We start from the raw sequence: 14,433 nt of genomic DNA on the forward strand, positions 1-14,433 counted from the left end.
GACGCGTACAGGAAACTAGCATTAGGGGGCTAATTTGGTTAGCTTAGCTACCGAGCATTGCGCAGCTAACGTTGGCTAAAAACTTCGATTTGCCAGGGTTAATTTTAAATATTGTGGCTACGAAACTGATACTCGCCGTGGTTAAAATGTTAAAAAACGAACTGTTATTTTTCTGATGTCACTTTTTAAACATCGTCTGCCCCTGTTTGGGCTACATTACTTGAGCTAGCGCCGTCTGGCGGTGTGGAGACGTCATTGATGCGTTTCAATTGTTCAAAATATAAACAAAACCTTAAAAAAGAAAGAAAACGAGATTAAAATGATTATTTTCATACTTATTTTGTTGAATAAACTTTACTATGTCGAGCAAGGTACATTTGTACATGTTGTACAGACATGTAATGACAAGCGTAATAAAGGTCAAATGAAGCTTATTGATTTGATATTTCATGGTTGGTATTCAAAATAATTCATAAAAAGGAAGGGTTAGTGTAAAAACATACCGGAATAATGAGATACAACAACGTAAATCATTAAAAATGTAACATAGCTGATTGCAAAAGATTTGAAATCACATCATCATGGGTGTGTCCGTGGGAGTGAACCGGCCCTAACGAAACAAAAGGACATTTTTTGAATAGTCAATATTTCAACCTAAATTTAAAAATACAATATTTTCTATCATTGCCCCTCTCGAGATCATATTTTGGGAAGTTTGCCCCCACCCTGATTTATACGGAATACTCCAAACCACATGCGATATGATTGTGGAGACATACTTCATAAAATTGTTGTTTAGTAATCATCATGAAATGGATATTCAGGATGGTCGGCCCACCTGTAGAATAACAGAAAAATATGAGCTATATATTAATTAAAAGGATACCAATGCCAGAGGACACACGTTTACTCACATGAGGAGTTCCACAAAGCGAATATTCTTGTTCAAACCCTCAACAGCCTTCATGTCCTCTTCGGAAATGCAGAAGTCAAAGATCTACACAGATGGCGCAATCCCAGATGATTTTCTCTTTTCCAAATTCCACGTTACGCCTCTTAACTCGTAAAACAAACCTGAAAGTTCTCCTTAATTCGAGACAGGCTGAAGCTCTTTGGGATGACCACAACTCCCCTCTGCACGTTAAATCTGAGAGCAATCTGAGCTGGGGTCTTCTTGTACTTTTTAGCCAGCGACACGAGAAGCTCGTCCTCCAATAACGGCGGGCAGGTTAAGTTGACCCTGTTGGTAAATGCATCTTAATTTTTTTTTTTAAACAAAACTGCTTTTTGAGAAAGATGCTCCGCAATACCAGGATGCATCTCTGGATGTCCCTAATGGGCTGTATCCCACGATGACAATTTCTTTCTGCCTGCAGAAGTCCAGCAACTTTGGCTGAGTGTAATAAGGATGGCATTCAACCTAAGATGTAATCATCAGGATATAATTAGTAACACCAAAACAATTAGTCCAGCAACATTCTCCCTTTGTTTAGTATAAGGACGCCGGACAAGGTTGCGCAATCGTCTCCCTTGTTCAGGAAGTGTTTTTTTTTTTTTTTTTTTTTTTTTTTTTTTTTACACTGTACATATTTGCACCTGATTTGAAACCGGTTTGTGTTTCAGTCCAGGTTTGTTGAGGATCAACTCCAGCTGCCGTTTGTTGAAGTTGGACACGCCGAGAGATTTCGCCAACCCGGCGTCTTTGCAAGCTTCCAAAGCCTTTTTTTTTTTTATGCCAGGAGGGGAAAATAAAACAAACAAAATGCAGAAAAAAGACTCTAAGCAAATATTTGGAATTCTCAGTAGTGCCCTTACCTGTTAACAGTTAATACTTAACTTATTAATTAAGGGGCGCAGTTTGATTCTCACCTCCCAAGTAGCACAGAGATCTGTGTCATGATAAATGTGCTTCCCGTTCTCATCTTTGGGGTAGAAGTTATCTCCTGGCTGCAGAAAAGTCATCAATATTCATCGATAACTAATTTGGCAACCCGCGTCAAAGCGTACCTTGAACGCCGTGGGCAACTCGATGATGTATAAGTCGACATATTCTAATTGTAATGTCCTCAAAGTTCTCTCCAGAGCAGGTCGGACCAGTTCTGGCGGATGGAAGGTATTCCAGAGCTGCACAAAAATATGCCGTTTCGAGATGATCAGTTCTTGAATAGGTGAGTGAGCAGTTCTCGTGTATTGCAAACCTTTCCACAGTAGAAAATGTCTTCTCTTTTAACCGTTCCATCCGCTATTTTGTCCCTGATGGCTTGTCCCACTTCATGTTCGTTGAAATAAACCAAAGCACCATCAATGTGTCTGTATCCTGTCTCAATAGCAACTTTTACAGCATTGTATGCAGTGTCTTTTGGGGTCTTTTGGGAAGGAGAAAAAAAAAAAAGTCCGTTCATAGTGGTGTAATAATTTCAAGTTATTTTTCTAATGATCTCCAGATGTCGCAATTTTTCTTACCGTGCGTGGATCTGCGTAAGTACCAAGTCCTATCACAGGCATGCTCATCCCGTCGCAAAGAGGGACAGCGTGACTCTCAGCTGTTAAGTCCATTTTTATAAATGATGAAAAAAAAAAAAATCAAAATTTCCTAAGCTCTGCAACATGCGCACGGAACGCTCCACGCTGCAATATCTGATATTTAAATCTTGCAGCAAGCTGTGCTGCGTGCACTTTGGCCACAGTAGGAAACCCCACCCATGTCCAAAGAGCGAAAATGTAAACATAGGGGGTGGAACGGCAGGCTTACGTAGATAATTATTGGACTCCAGCCATCCATGTTTTTCTGAGTGAAATCGGATGATGGGGGCCGTGTCGCATGAAAATTGCCATTCTTAGGGGCGTACTGTCACTTTAAGACGCCGCGGTGCATTCTGGGTAGCTTGGCTAGCTGTTGTGGTCAAAGACAACCGATGGCTCTTTTTCTGACATTTCGGCTTCAATAAAACGTATGTAATTATTACGTTTAGTCGTTCGGTAGGGTTTTAATTAAAAGCAATTTTAATTGATAAATATTGTAATTGTCTGTACTGGACGACTTGAAGAGCAAATTAACGTGGAAGCTACGTTGCTAACGATGCTAGCCTCCCAGTGCCGAATCGTTTTTAATACTTCTCATAAAAGCTTGTTATTAGTGCAACTCGTGACTAATATTTGATTAATACCGACAAAATATGATAAATATATGTTTGCCATGTCCCGACGTATAACGTGTCAAAGTAGGCTGGCCTTTGTTTCCCAACGTTACGCTACAATCGATTGATCGCCTGGAATAATCAATACGTGTTATTGAAATGGATCAGAGTGTCAAAATTACTGCCAATGACGACATAGTCATCATCGTGGAGAACGAGGCAGAGAGTTTGCCCCTTGGGGAGGAGAGACCAAAGCCTCAAGGCGCATTCGGGCTCATGGACACCTGCCCCATCTGCAAGTTGAGTTTTCATAACCGAGAGCCCAAATTACTTCCTTGTCTTCATTCGTTCTGCAAGAGATGCCTGCCGGCACCGTTCAGGGGGGTCGAACCCAGAAGGGACCACTCCCTCCACCCCCTCGGCCAAGTGGAAAACAACAAACAATGTGAGTCAAGCATCCTCACCATCATTAAACTGTCAATGTTAATTCTGGAGGACTCATGAGATGATCTTTCCATCCAGTGGGTACCATCCGTTGCCCGGTTTGCCGACAGGAATGCTGGGAAATGGACATGTTGGACAACTTCTTTGTCAAGGACTCGGCCGAGGTGCCGAGCAGCACCATGGAGAAAAACAGCCAGGTTGGACGGCTGAACTTCAGACTTCAAGTCCAAGCGCTGGCCTTACAGTTTTTCGTTTCTCCCGGCAGGTGTGTATGAGTTGCGACGACAACACGGAGGCCACGGGTTACTGTTTGGAATGCGTGGAGTTCTTGTGTGTGACCTGTATCGAGGCCCACCAGAGGGTGAAGTTCACCAGGGATCACACAATCCAACAAAAGAAAGAAATGTCACCAGGTAATGAAGCAATTTGACATTTATGATTATTTTTTTAATAAATGGACATTCCCTCCCCACGTGCAGAAGCAGTAGCTGTCTCCTCCCAGAAGCCCGTTTTTTGTGACATCCACAAGCAGGAGCCGCTGAAGCTTTTTTGCGAGACGTGCGATCGACTCACCTGTCGAGATTGTCAGCTGCTCAAACACAAGGACCACAAGTATGAATATCATCGATCAAAAATAAAATGATGTCATCAGTGAGGTTTCCAGGATTGATTTTTGCCGGTTTGTGTCTAGCTATCAGTTTTTGGAGGATGCGTACCGGAACCACCGACAGTATCTGGAGAACATGACGCAGCAGCTGCAAGAAAAAAGGAGGGCCATCGAGGAGGTCTCCAACTGTATCAGCAGCGGGTACGTCTGATGCTGTCGCGTCGTCGTGTGTTCAATTCGTAACAAACCTTGTTTGATTTTGATCGATTATTTTTTTTTAGACTGCAGCATGTCGAAGAAAACCGCAAATCCGTCACCAACGAAATAAAGAAGTCTATCTGCAATCTGATTATGGAGATTAACAGAAAAGGAAAAGTTCTCGCCAGCCAGCTTGAGGTCGGTTCGACTCGCTCGGGAACCTTTTGGACGAACGACTTTGCGCCAACGTGTTCTTTCCACAGACTCTTACCAAAGATCACGAGCTGGGTCTGAAAAAGCAGCAGGACGAAGTCAACCTGCTGCGCCGGCAACTGGACCACGTGATCAGTTTCACCAAGTGGGCCACGGCCAGCCACAGCGGCACGGCGCTCCTCTACTGCAAGAGATTGGTGACTGACGTCGTCACGCTCAACAGGAATAAATAATTGTAATATGTGGAGTCATCAACAAAAAAAAAATCTCTTCAGATTTTATTCCAGATCCACTATCTGATGGGCACCAGATGCAATCCGTCCACCATCCCTCAGAGTTCGGTCCGCTTCCAGTGCCGCTCCGGTTTCTGGGCCTCAAACGTCGATCTGGGTAAGTCCGCTGAAATGGACAAAGGGTCCCTGCTGATTTCATGGCTGACTCGTGCTCTCCAGGTTCTCTGGTGGTGGAGAGAAACTCCGCCCAGCCGTCCATGCCCAACCAACAAGCAGGTCCCAGAGGAGATCTGGCGAGCGGGCCGCTCTCGCTAGCTCAGCAGCGCCAGAGCACGCTCGCCCAGCTGCAGATGCAGGTTGGAAGACTTCGCCGTTGCTGATTGGATAACGCCAGACGTGAAATATTCGCTCTTAGCTTTGACAAATCCTCTGTCTCAGGTTGACAAAATTTCCCAGCAGCCCCACAGGCAGGCCGCGTCCAATCATTGGTCCTGGTACCAGAACGCCCGGCTCCCCGGGCCGCACGGATCCCACGCCGCACCGGGCCCACCGCCGCCGACCAGACCCATCCAGGGGGGCTCCTCGCCATCTCAGGGCCACAGCAGCTTGGCGCAGATGGGACGGCGATTCGGGACGGCCCATGCCAACACGAGGAGTCCCAACTCGTCCATCCTGCCCAACACCGGGTTCCCGACTCCACAGGTACCAAACCAGAGGTGGAAACTAGATTTGTCAACACGAGAAGTATAAAGGCTTATATTCCTTTAACCGCACAGGGGACCTTTCGCTATCCGGCTCAGATGTCCGCTGGGGGGGCCTCACATGGACCGTCAAACCAGGTCAGTCTGATCAATTCCATGCACTGCTTTTGTCACGCCCCCTCCTCCCTTCACAACGTGTTTTGATTATTTATTTTTTCCTTCAGCGGAACATGGGAGACTTCAGCTATCTGAAGAGGGTCGAAGCCGGTGGGCCGGGCCCGTCCGTTAGCATCACAATGGCGAGAAGCCTAGCATCGGCGAGCACTGACAAACTGGGTTAGTTCAATCCCATAAATACAACAGGTTATGCGATATTTTATTGAAGTAATTTTCCCTTTTTTTGTGTTATTTGTCAAGTTCAAGGAAGGCATAACTCGCCCATGATTAAACCGACATCTTCGGAACGAAGCGGAGGGTAAGACATGCTCAGACTTTTCTAAAAGTCCTCAGACTCCAAATTCACTATCGGCAAAAGCATATCCATCTCGATTTAGAACACAATTGGAAACAGACGCAAGAATCCCTTGTGATGCTCATTAAATAATTTTGACTCTCTGGCGACCCCTACTGGAACGAGTTGAACGTTGCAACAACGACAAGCGTGCGAGTTGTATTTTGAATCATATTCCGATTAGAGAAATATGACTCGTTGCGACGCGTACCTCCAAAACTCTTTCTCTGTCTTCCTCGGGCAAGGCCCCCGTCCTGGAAGCCGAGCACCGAGACTCCAGCCGCTCCCTCGGCCAAGCGACGGAGAAGGTCGTCTCCGGGGCCCATTATTGTCATCAAGGACGAACCGGAGGACGAGGATGAAGTCCGTTTTGTAAGCGCTACTCCGCTCTTTGGGCGTTCCGATATTTCCTCTCCGCCAACACGCCGTTTTTTCTTTTTTTTTTCCCGCCTAGGTGCAGTCGAGCCTCCCCGACAGCAGCACGGGAGCGTGTCCCACCCTGCAGCTCAAGATCGGCCCCCCTTTCTCCACACGCCAATCCGAGTCGGAGCAGGCGAGCGAGCCCCGTCCTCAGCCCGGCGCCCAGCCGGCGTCGGAGAAGAGCGCGGCGGCGGAGGACGACCCCAACGAGGACTGGTGCGCCGTTTGCCAGAACGGAGGAGAGCTGCTGTGCTGCGACAAGTGTCCCAAAGTTTTCCATCTGGCCTGCCACATCCCTTTGCTGCACGAGTCGCCAAGGTAACAAGCCTGCTTCTACCTTAAATCTATTTTGCGCTCCTCGTGTAACGTGTCTCTCTCAGCGGCGAGTGGTTCTGCTCCTTCTGCCGGGACCTGGTCTCACCCGAGATGCAATACGAATGCGACAAGCAGGACACGCAGGCGGGAGAAAGACTGCCACCTGTTGACCAAAGGGTGCACATTTATTTTTTATTTTTTTAAATACACTGCAGCAGCTTTAACCCTCGCCGTTCCTTGTCGTTTGCAGACATGCGAGCGGCTGCTTCTGCTTCTCTTCTGCAGCGACTTTAGCACCCACTTCCAGCACGCATGCGTAAGTTCTCGCCAATCGTGTCCCGTTGACAGAAATAAGAGTCAAGTGAAACGTTTGGATAAACTGTTCTGAAATTAGAACAACTTTTTTTTTCTCTCCCCTACAGGAGTCCAAAAAATATAAAGAGGTGATCACCAAGCCGATGGATTTGTCTCTCGTTAAGAAGAAGCTGGAGGGGAAGACGAGCGACGGCAAGCGTTACCTTAGCCCCGAGGAGTTTGTCGCCGACGTGAGGCTCATTTTCATGAACTGTGCCAAGTACTACAAGGTAAACGGGTGCAGATCGCATCGAGACGAGAACTGCTCATTTATCTCCATTTTGTTTTCTGTATTATGATTCCAGGCGACTACCGAAGTGGGCAGCGCCGGCTTGTACTTGGAGGACTACTTTGAGGAGCAGCTCAAGCTGCTTTACCCCGACAAGGTATTCCCCGGCGAAAGGGAAAGCGGCATGATCCCGCCGCTGGAGGACGAGATCGACGACGACGACGAACAGCAGCAACGGGAAGGCACGGCCCCCTCGGAGGCAGCCGCCACTTCCGCGGCGAACGCACCCCCACCGGCGGAGGAGACCGCGCCCCCGTCGGAGGAAGCCGCAGAAGACGAACTACCGACGAAGGAGCAGGCGACCGACATGAGCGAGGCGGGAACAAAGGCGGCGACTGAAGACGGAGCAAAGCCGCTCCCAGAGGACAAAGTCAAGCAAGAGGACGAAGCAGAAGTCAAAACGTCCGAAGCGGCCATCGGCTCCCCCAACGAGGAACGCACCCCGCTCCCGAACGAGCAGACTTGCGACGTCACGAAAAGCCAGGAAAATGCCCCCGACGAAGAAATGCTGGAAGAGACAGCGGACAAAATGAATTGCACCAGCGAAGAAGTGGAGGAAAAAGAAGGCTGATGACATCTTTTTCCATATAGGCCCATTTATGCATGTTGTTTAATTCGGACCCGAAGCTCTTTGTGAGATTCTGCAGGGTGGACAATTTATGATTGCCATGACTCAAAAGTCAACAACCTCATCCATGCACGAGTCATCGTTTGTTTTATACTCTTCTTTGTTCTTGCGCAATAGGATTTTTTCTCTTATCAGTATTGTATTCATTATGACGATATATGTTCTGTACAGGTTGAAGCGCATCCATTTAAATAATCCCTTTTGACGAACAACAAAACAGAACGTCTTAATCTGCTTTTTTTATCGTCGCCTATGAGCTCATCACGCAAACAGCAGCCTTGTTTTATCTTTTGCAACCTTGTTTTTTTTTTTTTTTTTTTTGCCTCATTATCAGCTGCCGATAATTCCGAGACGTGAGCAACCCCCTGACTAAACGTCCTTGTTCTTGTTACAGATCGCAATTCCTTCCTCTCGGGACAAGATTGCGGCAAACATGATAGAAACGCAGCAAAGAATTTGGAGTTCTCGTTTCTGTGGGTCAAAAAGATAAAAAATATGAAAACTCTAAAAAAAAAGAAAAAAAAAATGAAGACAGCTGAGTACTTCAAATGTATTTCATGAATTAAATTTTACTTTTAATAATGAAGGTAGGTGGGGGAAAAAAGCCCATATTTAGATTAAACACAAAAATAACGCATTCGATTAATATTACAAAATTATTTCAAAAGTTTTATTCAAAAATTATACAAATGTGTTATGAATGAATTTGTTTACTTTTCCAGTTTGACACTTTTTTTATAGCCAATGTTCATTGATGATCTTACATGCAAGTTAACGTTCTTCCATTTTATTTGTTCGTTCAGTGATTTTTTTTTTTTCTCGCCTGTGCTGATGACATGTGAACCCATTCCAAGCCCCTCCCCTTACCCCCCCCCCCCCCCCCCACGCACACTCCTACAATTACCGAGACGGATCCTTCCAGTCGACACGCAACACAAACCACCGAGTGACCCGATGGCGCTGTGGACTATCTTTCTCATCATATACTTCTTTCCTCATGGGCACGGTAAGAATCTTTCCTTTTTTCGGATTTCTCGCCGCTAATCACATCCAATGTCGTCCTTGTTAGAATCCACCAACTTTGCTCTTCCGCACGTTTTATACGGCTGCTGCCAGGACGGCAAGGAGAGGGCTCGAATGGTGCCCGACTGCCACAACCTTCCCTTTATCTCCCACTTCCACGCGTGCAGGTGAAGATTTTAATTACCGTAATTTTTGGACTATAAGTCGCACTGGAGTATAAGTCGCACTAGCCATAAAATGCCAAAAAAAGTGAAAAAAAACACATATGTATGTATATAAGTCGCTCCTGAGTATAAGTCGCCCCCCCACCCAAACTATGAAAGAAAACGCGACTTATAGTCCGAAAATTACGGTAAGCAATTATATAAAAAAAAATAATACTTCATCGTGTTGTGTCACAGGCTGGCCCAGGAGCAATGCTGCTTAGCGGTGGTGGAGCAGCAATTGTGCCAAAACGGCGCCAACTTAGCCACCTGGCAGCAGGCTTGCGAGAAACACTTCTTCATTGGGAACACTTTGGAAGTTCATATCTCCAAGGTGACACATCTCCTTCCAATGATCTATTCATACCTTTTGATTCTAATCATTTGTGTCTTCAGAGGTGCTGCGACTGCTGCATGTTGGGCATGGCGGCGTCAAGCCAAGACCCGACTTGCGGCTTGACTTACACGTCGCTGGGGAAGGATTGCAAGCGCATCGCTCAAAACTGCTGCGCCCATAACGGCACGGAGGGATTTAATTCCACAGCTGGTGACGCACGCTTAAATATTTTTTTTCCATTGTTCCTGTGGTTTTGTGATTATTCCAAAACGCCATGTCTGGTATCTCTCTTATCTGTGTATCATTGAAAGTAAGGACATGTTCCGAACAATTTGTGTCACCGCAGCAAGTTGTGTTAATATTTATTTTTTTTCCTCTAGTGAATTTTACCAAGCCATTTACAATGAATTCTACCATGGTGCCTCCAGTGAATTTGACCATCGTGCCTCTCATGGAACCAAACGCCTGTGCAGGTTTGACCTTAATGATTTTAATAAAACCTCAAAAAAATCAAAATAAATAAAACTGGAAAACTACTTTCCAGTCATGAATTGCACCCAGCGTTGTCTTGAAGAAGCCACGTGCGCTTGTTACCTCGGTTACCGCCTCCGACCCGACGGCGTGACCTGCGAAGGTGAGTTCCCTTTTCAAGTCACGAATACGTTTTTCAAATACGCCTTCGATTCCGTCGGCAGATGTTGACGAGTGTCTGCTCGGCGTCCACGACTGCGTCGCCGGCCAAACGTGCATCAACACGGAAGGCTCGTTCAGCTGCCGACGGGAAATCGGCTGCGGCGCCGGCTACGAGCTCACCCACGATAACCGGTGTAAAGGTAAGGCGTCAAGAAAGGACGAAACGACGCCGTCCACTCAACCATCTTTTTTTTTTGTATTCCAGATATTGACGAGTGCACTTTGAACATTCACAACTGCAGCTCAAATTTCGAATGCAATAACACTGAAGGTTCCTTCCGATGTCACCCGAAGTGTCCCTTGGGGTACCTTGAAGACGCTAACGGCAACTGCTTTGGTAGCTAACATGACACGCGAAAGTTTTACTTTTAACCGAGTTGAAAAAACGACAGGTTCCGAAAAGTATGTTTGAGCTTTTTTTTTTTTGGGCTTACTTTTGAGACATGTGCTCCTCTTTAGACATCAACGAGTGCGTGATGCACTCGAGCGTGTGCCAAGCTAGCCACACGTGCGTCAACACGATTGGCTCCTATTTTTGTAGTAAAAGGACCATCGCGTGCGGACGAGGCTATCGCCCGAACGAGGACGGCACGCGTTGCGAAGGTACGTGCGTAAATGACTCGCAGGAAATAGGGGAGGCAGTACCCCGCGCCCCCCACCCTGTAATTCCGCCACTGGTTGGAAATCTCAATCCTGCAATTTGGGTTTTTCTTCGCCGTTCCTCCTCTAGATATCAACGAGTGCCAGACGGATGTTTGTCGGGGCCACGGCTGCGTCAACCTGTTGGGCTCGTACCGCTGCAACTGCAAAAGTGGCTTTGTGTTCAACACCATCAAGAAGCTCTGCGAAGGTAAAAAAGAATCCTGAACGTGCCTTCTCCCAACCAACAACATTCCACTTTGTAGATGTCGACGAATGCAAGCATTACCCCAGGAAGCTGTGTGCCCACAAGTGTGAAAACACAGAGGGGTCTTACCGATGCAGCTGCTCCGCTGGCTTCAAACTATCCTTCGATGGCCGCAACTGCGAAGGTGATGAATTCGAAATGTCCCTACGTCAATATTGGCTCACCTATTTTGGGTCGGACTGGATTTTTTTCTTCAGATATCAACGAGTGCCAGTCCAACCCGTGCAGCCAGGAGTGCGCCAATGTCTACGGTTCCTACCAGTGCCGCTGTCACCGTGGTTACCAGCTGAGCGACGTCAATAGGTCAACATGCGAAGGTGAAGGGAAAAAAAATAAAATAATCCGGCCTGGCACACAACCTGTTTTCACCGTCAGATATCGACGAGTGCGCCCTACCCACCGGCAGCCAAGCGTGCGCCTACCGTTGCTCCAACTCGCCCGGGAGCTTCCAATGCTCCTGCCCGCCGGTGGGCTACACGTTAGCCTCGGATGGGCGCACATGCCAAGGTAAACAGGCAATTCCTTTCCTCAACCGTGCTGCTCAGTCTGTAATTTTCGCACTGTGCGTTTAGATATCGACGAGTGTGAAAACGGGAGCCACTCTTGCGACGATTCGCATAGCTGCTTTAATATCCACGGAGGATACCGCTGCGTGGCCTTTCAGTGTCCCACCTACTACCGGCCAGCGCCACATAGGTGAGCACATTTTTTTTGGATCCTTTTTAGATCTGGGCTATGAATTTGAAATGAAAAAAAAAAAAACATAGCAGTACACTTTTCAACCTGACAGAGGGCGCTAGTTAGCCGTTGACCGGCTTTATTGGCAAGCTGGCTTGTTTCCTTCCCATCTGTGTGGCAGCTTCTCATTGTGAGCCTTTTTATATGTATTTGCAATTAAGCCGTCAAAAAAAAAAAAAAGCACGTGAAAATGACCTTTCCATACACGCACAGTACCTGCTTCTTCTCTTCAACATTCTTGTTTCCGAGAGGTTTTTTTTTTTTCCAGCAGGAAAAATAAGCTCGTGGGTTTTGGGCACCTCGGGGCCCCCGTCCAGCATCAGCACGGCGACCCAATTAGAGGTGGAACGGCCGATGATGGATGGTGTCCGTGAGGGTCGGTGTCAGGCGATTAACACTTGATTTGCCGTAAGTGACACTTAAAGCGCCGGTAGCCGCGTCGCTCAGCGGACACTTTTTGGATACTCCAACTTTCCAGCGAGAGGTTGATTGAAAAAAAAATATAGCATGACCGCGGCGATGGTAAATCTTTGGGTTGGAGGGCCCTCCTTGTCCAAATAGAGCATTAATCATTGAACATACAACATGAGAATAATTACAGTATCTCTGTTTTGGACTCTTATTTTTGGAACTTATTGGGGATGTGTATTTTTCGACAAAACGTTGACCCTGCGCCGGTGATGTCACTGGATCGCATCAGTATAGATTTTTTTTGGCACGCACTGGCCGACCACATGGTCTTGGCGTTGGAGTCGCTGAGCGACTTGGACTCTCACCTGCTAGCTGGCTCCGGCCCCTGTGTGCTTTTTCTGCGGTCGGGTTTTGAAAGCTCCACTCTACTCACTCGAGTAAGTGTTACTCTCGAGATGGAGCGTCGGGTTTGGATTCATCCGGAGGCGCTCGGAAAGGCGGATTACTCAGACGGCGGCTTTTTAATATCGAAGGACGGATTCGTACTCTGCGGTTTCTGCTCACGTGTCTCCCGCTTGTTTTGTCCCCCCCTCCCGATTCAGAAGGCCCAACAAGGACTCGCTCAGCATCCGTTGCCATAAATCCTGCAACCCCAACAACCAGGAATGCTTGCAAGATCCTGTCGAAATGGTCACGTACACCGTCCTCGCTCTACCCTCCTACAGGGACCTCCAACAGCCCAAAGGTGAATCTTCCGCTCAATGCCATGGAATAAAATAAAAAGAATAAAAAAACTCCCTTCCACAGAAATTGTTTTCCTCCGGACGTCGCTGCCGTCTCATTTCACCATCGGCGACGTTGACGTCATCTTTGAAATGCTGAAGACGGATGAGAACTTCTCCTACGACGTCGTCAAGCGCTTTTATGAGGGTTACGTCATTGGTAAGACTAAATCATTTCTCGTCCCGTGAGATGGCGTCAAATCACTACTGTCATTTTCCCAGGTGTGGTGCGGCAGGTGAAGCCAGTCGCCGGACCCCGGGACGTGGAACTGCGGGTAGCCTTGAACTACTTTAAGTCGGGATTCGTCTCACACCGCAACGTTGTCGTCATCTACATCGTCCTCTCCGAGTTCTGGTTCTGAGCTCAATCGCTCATGTGATTGATATGGTCTTTTTTTTTTGTTTTTTAATGTAGATGAATTTTATTTTTCAACACAGGATGACAGTATCTATAAATGAAGAAATATATGCAATAACTGTAAACACCAAGAATGTTCTTAATCAGTTTTGTAATGTTGTAAAGTATTTTTCATTGAGCAACTGTACATACAGTTTTGTTTTGTTTTATGTAAAATGAGTGCTGAAAATGTGTACACTGGAATTTCTCAAAATTAGTTGCGACTATGAAAGACGGATTGTCACTAAATGCAGTCAGTTTTTTTGCATCCTCCGCTGCCTGCAGAAATCCGCCATCTTGCAGCTTCCAAGTCTCACAAAATTTTCCCTGTAACTCCACACCGCCAGTTTCCTCAACAAACTTCCAGTTTGGTGAGAATATTTCCAGTTATTACCGCTCGTAGGGATGAATAATCAGATATACAATACTGGAAATGTTTTGTTCTGTAAATAACTCACGTTAAAGATGAAAAATGGCTTCAGGGCGAATACTTTGCTACGTATATAATCAACTGATCTGACTTTGACCACCACCGTCGTGTTCCACGTGGCCAACCAAAACACAGGGGGCAACCATAGCGGGGGGAAAATCCTCTGATCTAAACTTCACCACACTGCATGGAAATTCCAGATGCTTGTCCTGTGGCAACAACTGTCCCACAACTTGTCTCGGATAAATGAAAATCTGCTCTGCAGACTTTAAACATTGCACTCAATGGATTTCATATGTCGGTTTGGAATTATGGGTAGTAATTATGTGTAATTAAAACGTTACGGAAGTCAGGAGAGGGTAAAAGCTACAATAAATGTTATCTACTCCATTCATTCACACACTTGTACTATTTTCATTGAACTGCGTGAAATATGCTTGAAAACACTAGCACGTGTTTTGA

The 14,433-nt window shown here is 46.5% G+C and overlaps 3 protein-coding genes across 10 annotated transcripts; 2 read left to right on the plus strand and 1 right to left on the minus strand.

Annotated features, from left to right (window-relative positions):
* Positions 1–335: 335 nt before the first annotated feature.
* Positions 336–2,607, minus strand: LOC133145463 (aldo-keto reductase family 1 member D1-like). Of its 3 annotated transcripts, XM_061269006.1 has the most exons (10): positions 2,464–2,607; positions 2,199–2,366; positions 2,008–2,124; positions 1,870–1,947; positions 1,597–1,719; positions 1,311–1,420; positions 1,075–1,240; positions 915–997; positions 780–838; positions 336–610 (listed from the first exon to the last, which is right to left on the minus strand). In XM_061269006.1, exons 1-9 carry the CDS (start codon positions 2,554–2,556, stop codon positions 796–798), a joined length of 981 nt encoding a protein of 326 aa, XP_061124990.1. In that variant the 5' UTR covers positions 2,557–2,607; the 3' UTR covers positions 336–610; positions 780–795. The 3 variants fall into 3 exon arrangements, with proteins under 3 accessions (XP_061124990.1, XP_061124989.1, XP_061124991.1); XM_061269005.1 differs by having other exon boundaries at positions 336–838; XM_061269007.1 differs by lacking the exon at positions 1,597–1,719 and having other exon boundaries at positions 336–838.
* Positions 2,026–8,779, plus strand: trim24 (tripartite motif containing 24). 2 transcript variants are annotated; one of them, XM_061268992.1, is made up of 20 exons: positions 2,026–2,168; positions 3,495–3,582; positions 3,660–3,778; positions 3,847–3,994; positions 4,061–4,193; positions 4,273–4,389; positions 4,470–4,584; positions 4,650–4,796; positions 4,875–4,989; positions 5,052–5,188; positions 5,271–5,534; positions 5,609–5,671; positions 5,758–5,869; positions 5,951–6,008; positions 6,290–6,416; positions 6,499–6,782; positions 6,845–6,956; positions 7,030–7,095; positions 7,202–7,363; positions 7,439–8,779. In XM_061268992.1, exons 3-20 carry the CDS (start codon positions 3,704–3,706, stop codon positions 7,991–7,993), a joined length of 2,790 nt encoding a protein of 929 aa, XP_061124976.1. In that variant the 5' UTR covers positions 2,026–2,168; positions 3,495–3,582; positions 3,660–3,703; the 3' UTR covers positions 7,994–8,779. The 2 variants fall into 2 exon arrangements, with proteins under 2 accessions (XP_061124976.1, XP_061124975.1); XM_061268991.1 differs by lacking the exon at positions 2,026–2,168 and having other exon boundaries at positions 2,835–3,582.
* Positions 8,780–8,925: 146 nt separating this feature from the next.
* On the plus strand, positions 8,926–14,369 carry LOC133145594 (fibulin-1-like). 5 transcript variants are annotated; one of them, XM_061269217.1, is made up of 17 exons: positions 8,926–9,056; positions 9,120–9,240; positions 9,475–9,610; positions 9,673–9,823; positions 9,994–10,086; positions 10,158–10,247; positions 10,309–10,446; positions 10,512–10,643; positions 10,766–10,909; positions 11,037–11,156; positions 11,212–11,337; positions 11,411–11,530; positions 11,589–11,720; positions 11,786–11,909; positions 12,965–13,107; positions 13,170–13,304; positions 13,367–14,369. In XM_061269217.1, the coding sequence occupies exons 1-17, from the start codon at positions 9,005–9,007 to the stop codon at positions 13,504–13,506; spliced, it is 2,097 nt and encodes a 698-aa protein (XP_061125201.1). In that variant the 5' UTR covers positions 8,926–9,004; the 3' UTR covers positions 13,507–14,369. The 5 variants fall into 5 exon arrangements, with proteins under 5 accessions (XP_061125201.1, XP_061125202.1, XP_061125204.1 ...); XM_061269218.1 differs by having other exon boundaries at positions 12,968–13,107; XM_061269220.1 differs by lacking the exons at positions 13,170–13,304; positions 13,367–14,369 and adding an exon at positions 12,220–12,359 and having other exon boundaries at positions 12,968–13,107.
* Positions 14,370–14,433: the final 64 nt, after the last annotated feature.

This window comes from Syngnathus typhle, linkage group LG21 (genome assembly GCF_033458585.1).
Source record: "Syngnathus typhle isolate RoL2023-S1 ecotype Sweden linkage group LG21, RoL_Styp_1.0, whole genome shotgun sequence".
In the NCBI taxonomy this organism is placed as follows: Eukaryota; Metazoa; Chordata; class Actinopteri; order Syngnathiformes; family Syngnathidae; genus Syngnathus; species Syngnathus typhle.

Bases quoted from the DNA above. Each gene is read 5' to 3' on its own strand.
- LOC133145463 (XM_061269006.1), bottom strand. From the start codon at position 2,556: ATGGACTTAACAGCTGAGAGTCACGCTGTCCCTCTTTGCGACGGGATG. The intron at 1,720-1,869 runs GTGAGAATCAAA...AAAAAAAAAAAG, and splicing joins ATCTCTGTGCTACTTGGGAG to GCTTTGGAAGCTTGCAAAGA. The intron at 1,421-1,596 runs GTGCAAATATGT...ATTACATCTTAG, and splicing joins ACAAACCGGTTTCAAATCAG to GTTGAATGCCATCCTTATTA.
- trim24 (XM_061268991.1), top strand. From the start codon at position 3,297: ATGGATCAGAGTGTCAAAATTACTGCCAATGACGACATAGTCATCATC. The intron at 4,390-4,469 runs GTACGTCTGATG...ATTTTTTTTTAG, and splicing joins TCCAACTGTATCAGCAGCGG to ACTGCAGCATGTCGAAGAAA. The intron at 7,364-7,438 runs GTAAACGGGTGC...TTATGATTCCAG, and splicing joins ACTGTGCCAAGTACTACAAG to GCGACTACCGAAGTGGGCAG.
- LOC133145594 (XM_061269217.1), top strand. From the start codon at position 9,005: ATGGCGCTGTGGACTATCTTTCTCATCATATACTTCTTTCCTCATGGG. The intron at 10,910-11,036 runs GTACGTGCGTAA...TTCCTCCTCTAG, and splicing joins GGACGGCACGCGTTGCGAAG to ATATCAACGAGTGCCAGACG. The intron at 11,531-11,588 runs GTGAAGGGAAAA...TTTCACCGTCAG, and splicing joins CAATAGGTCAACATGCGAAG to ATATCGACGAGTGCGCCCTA.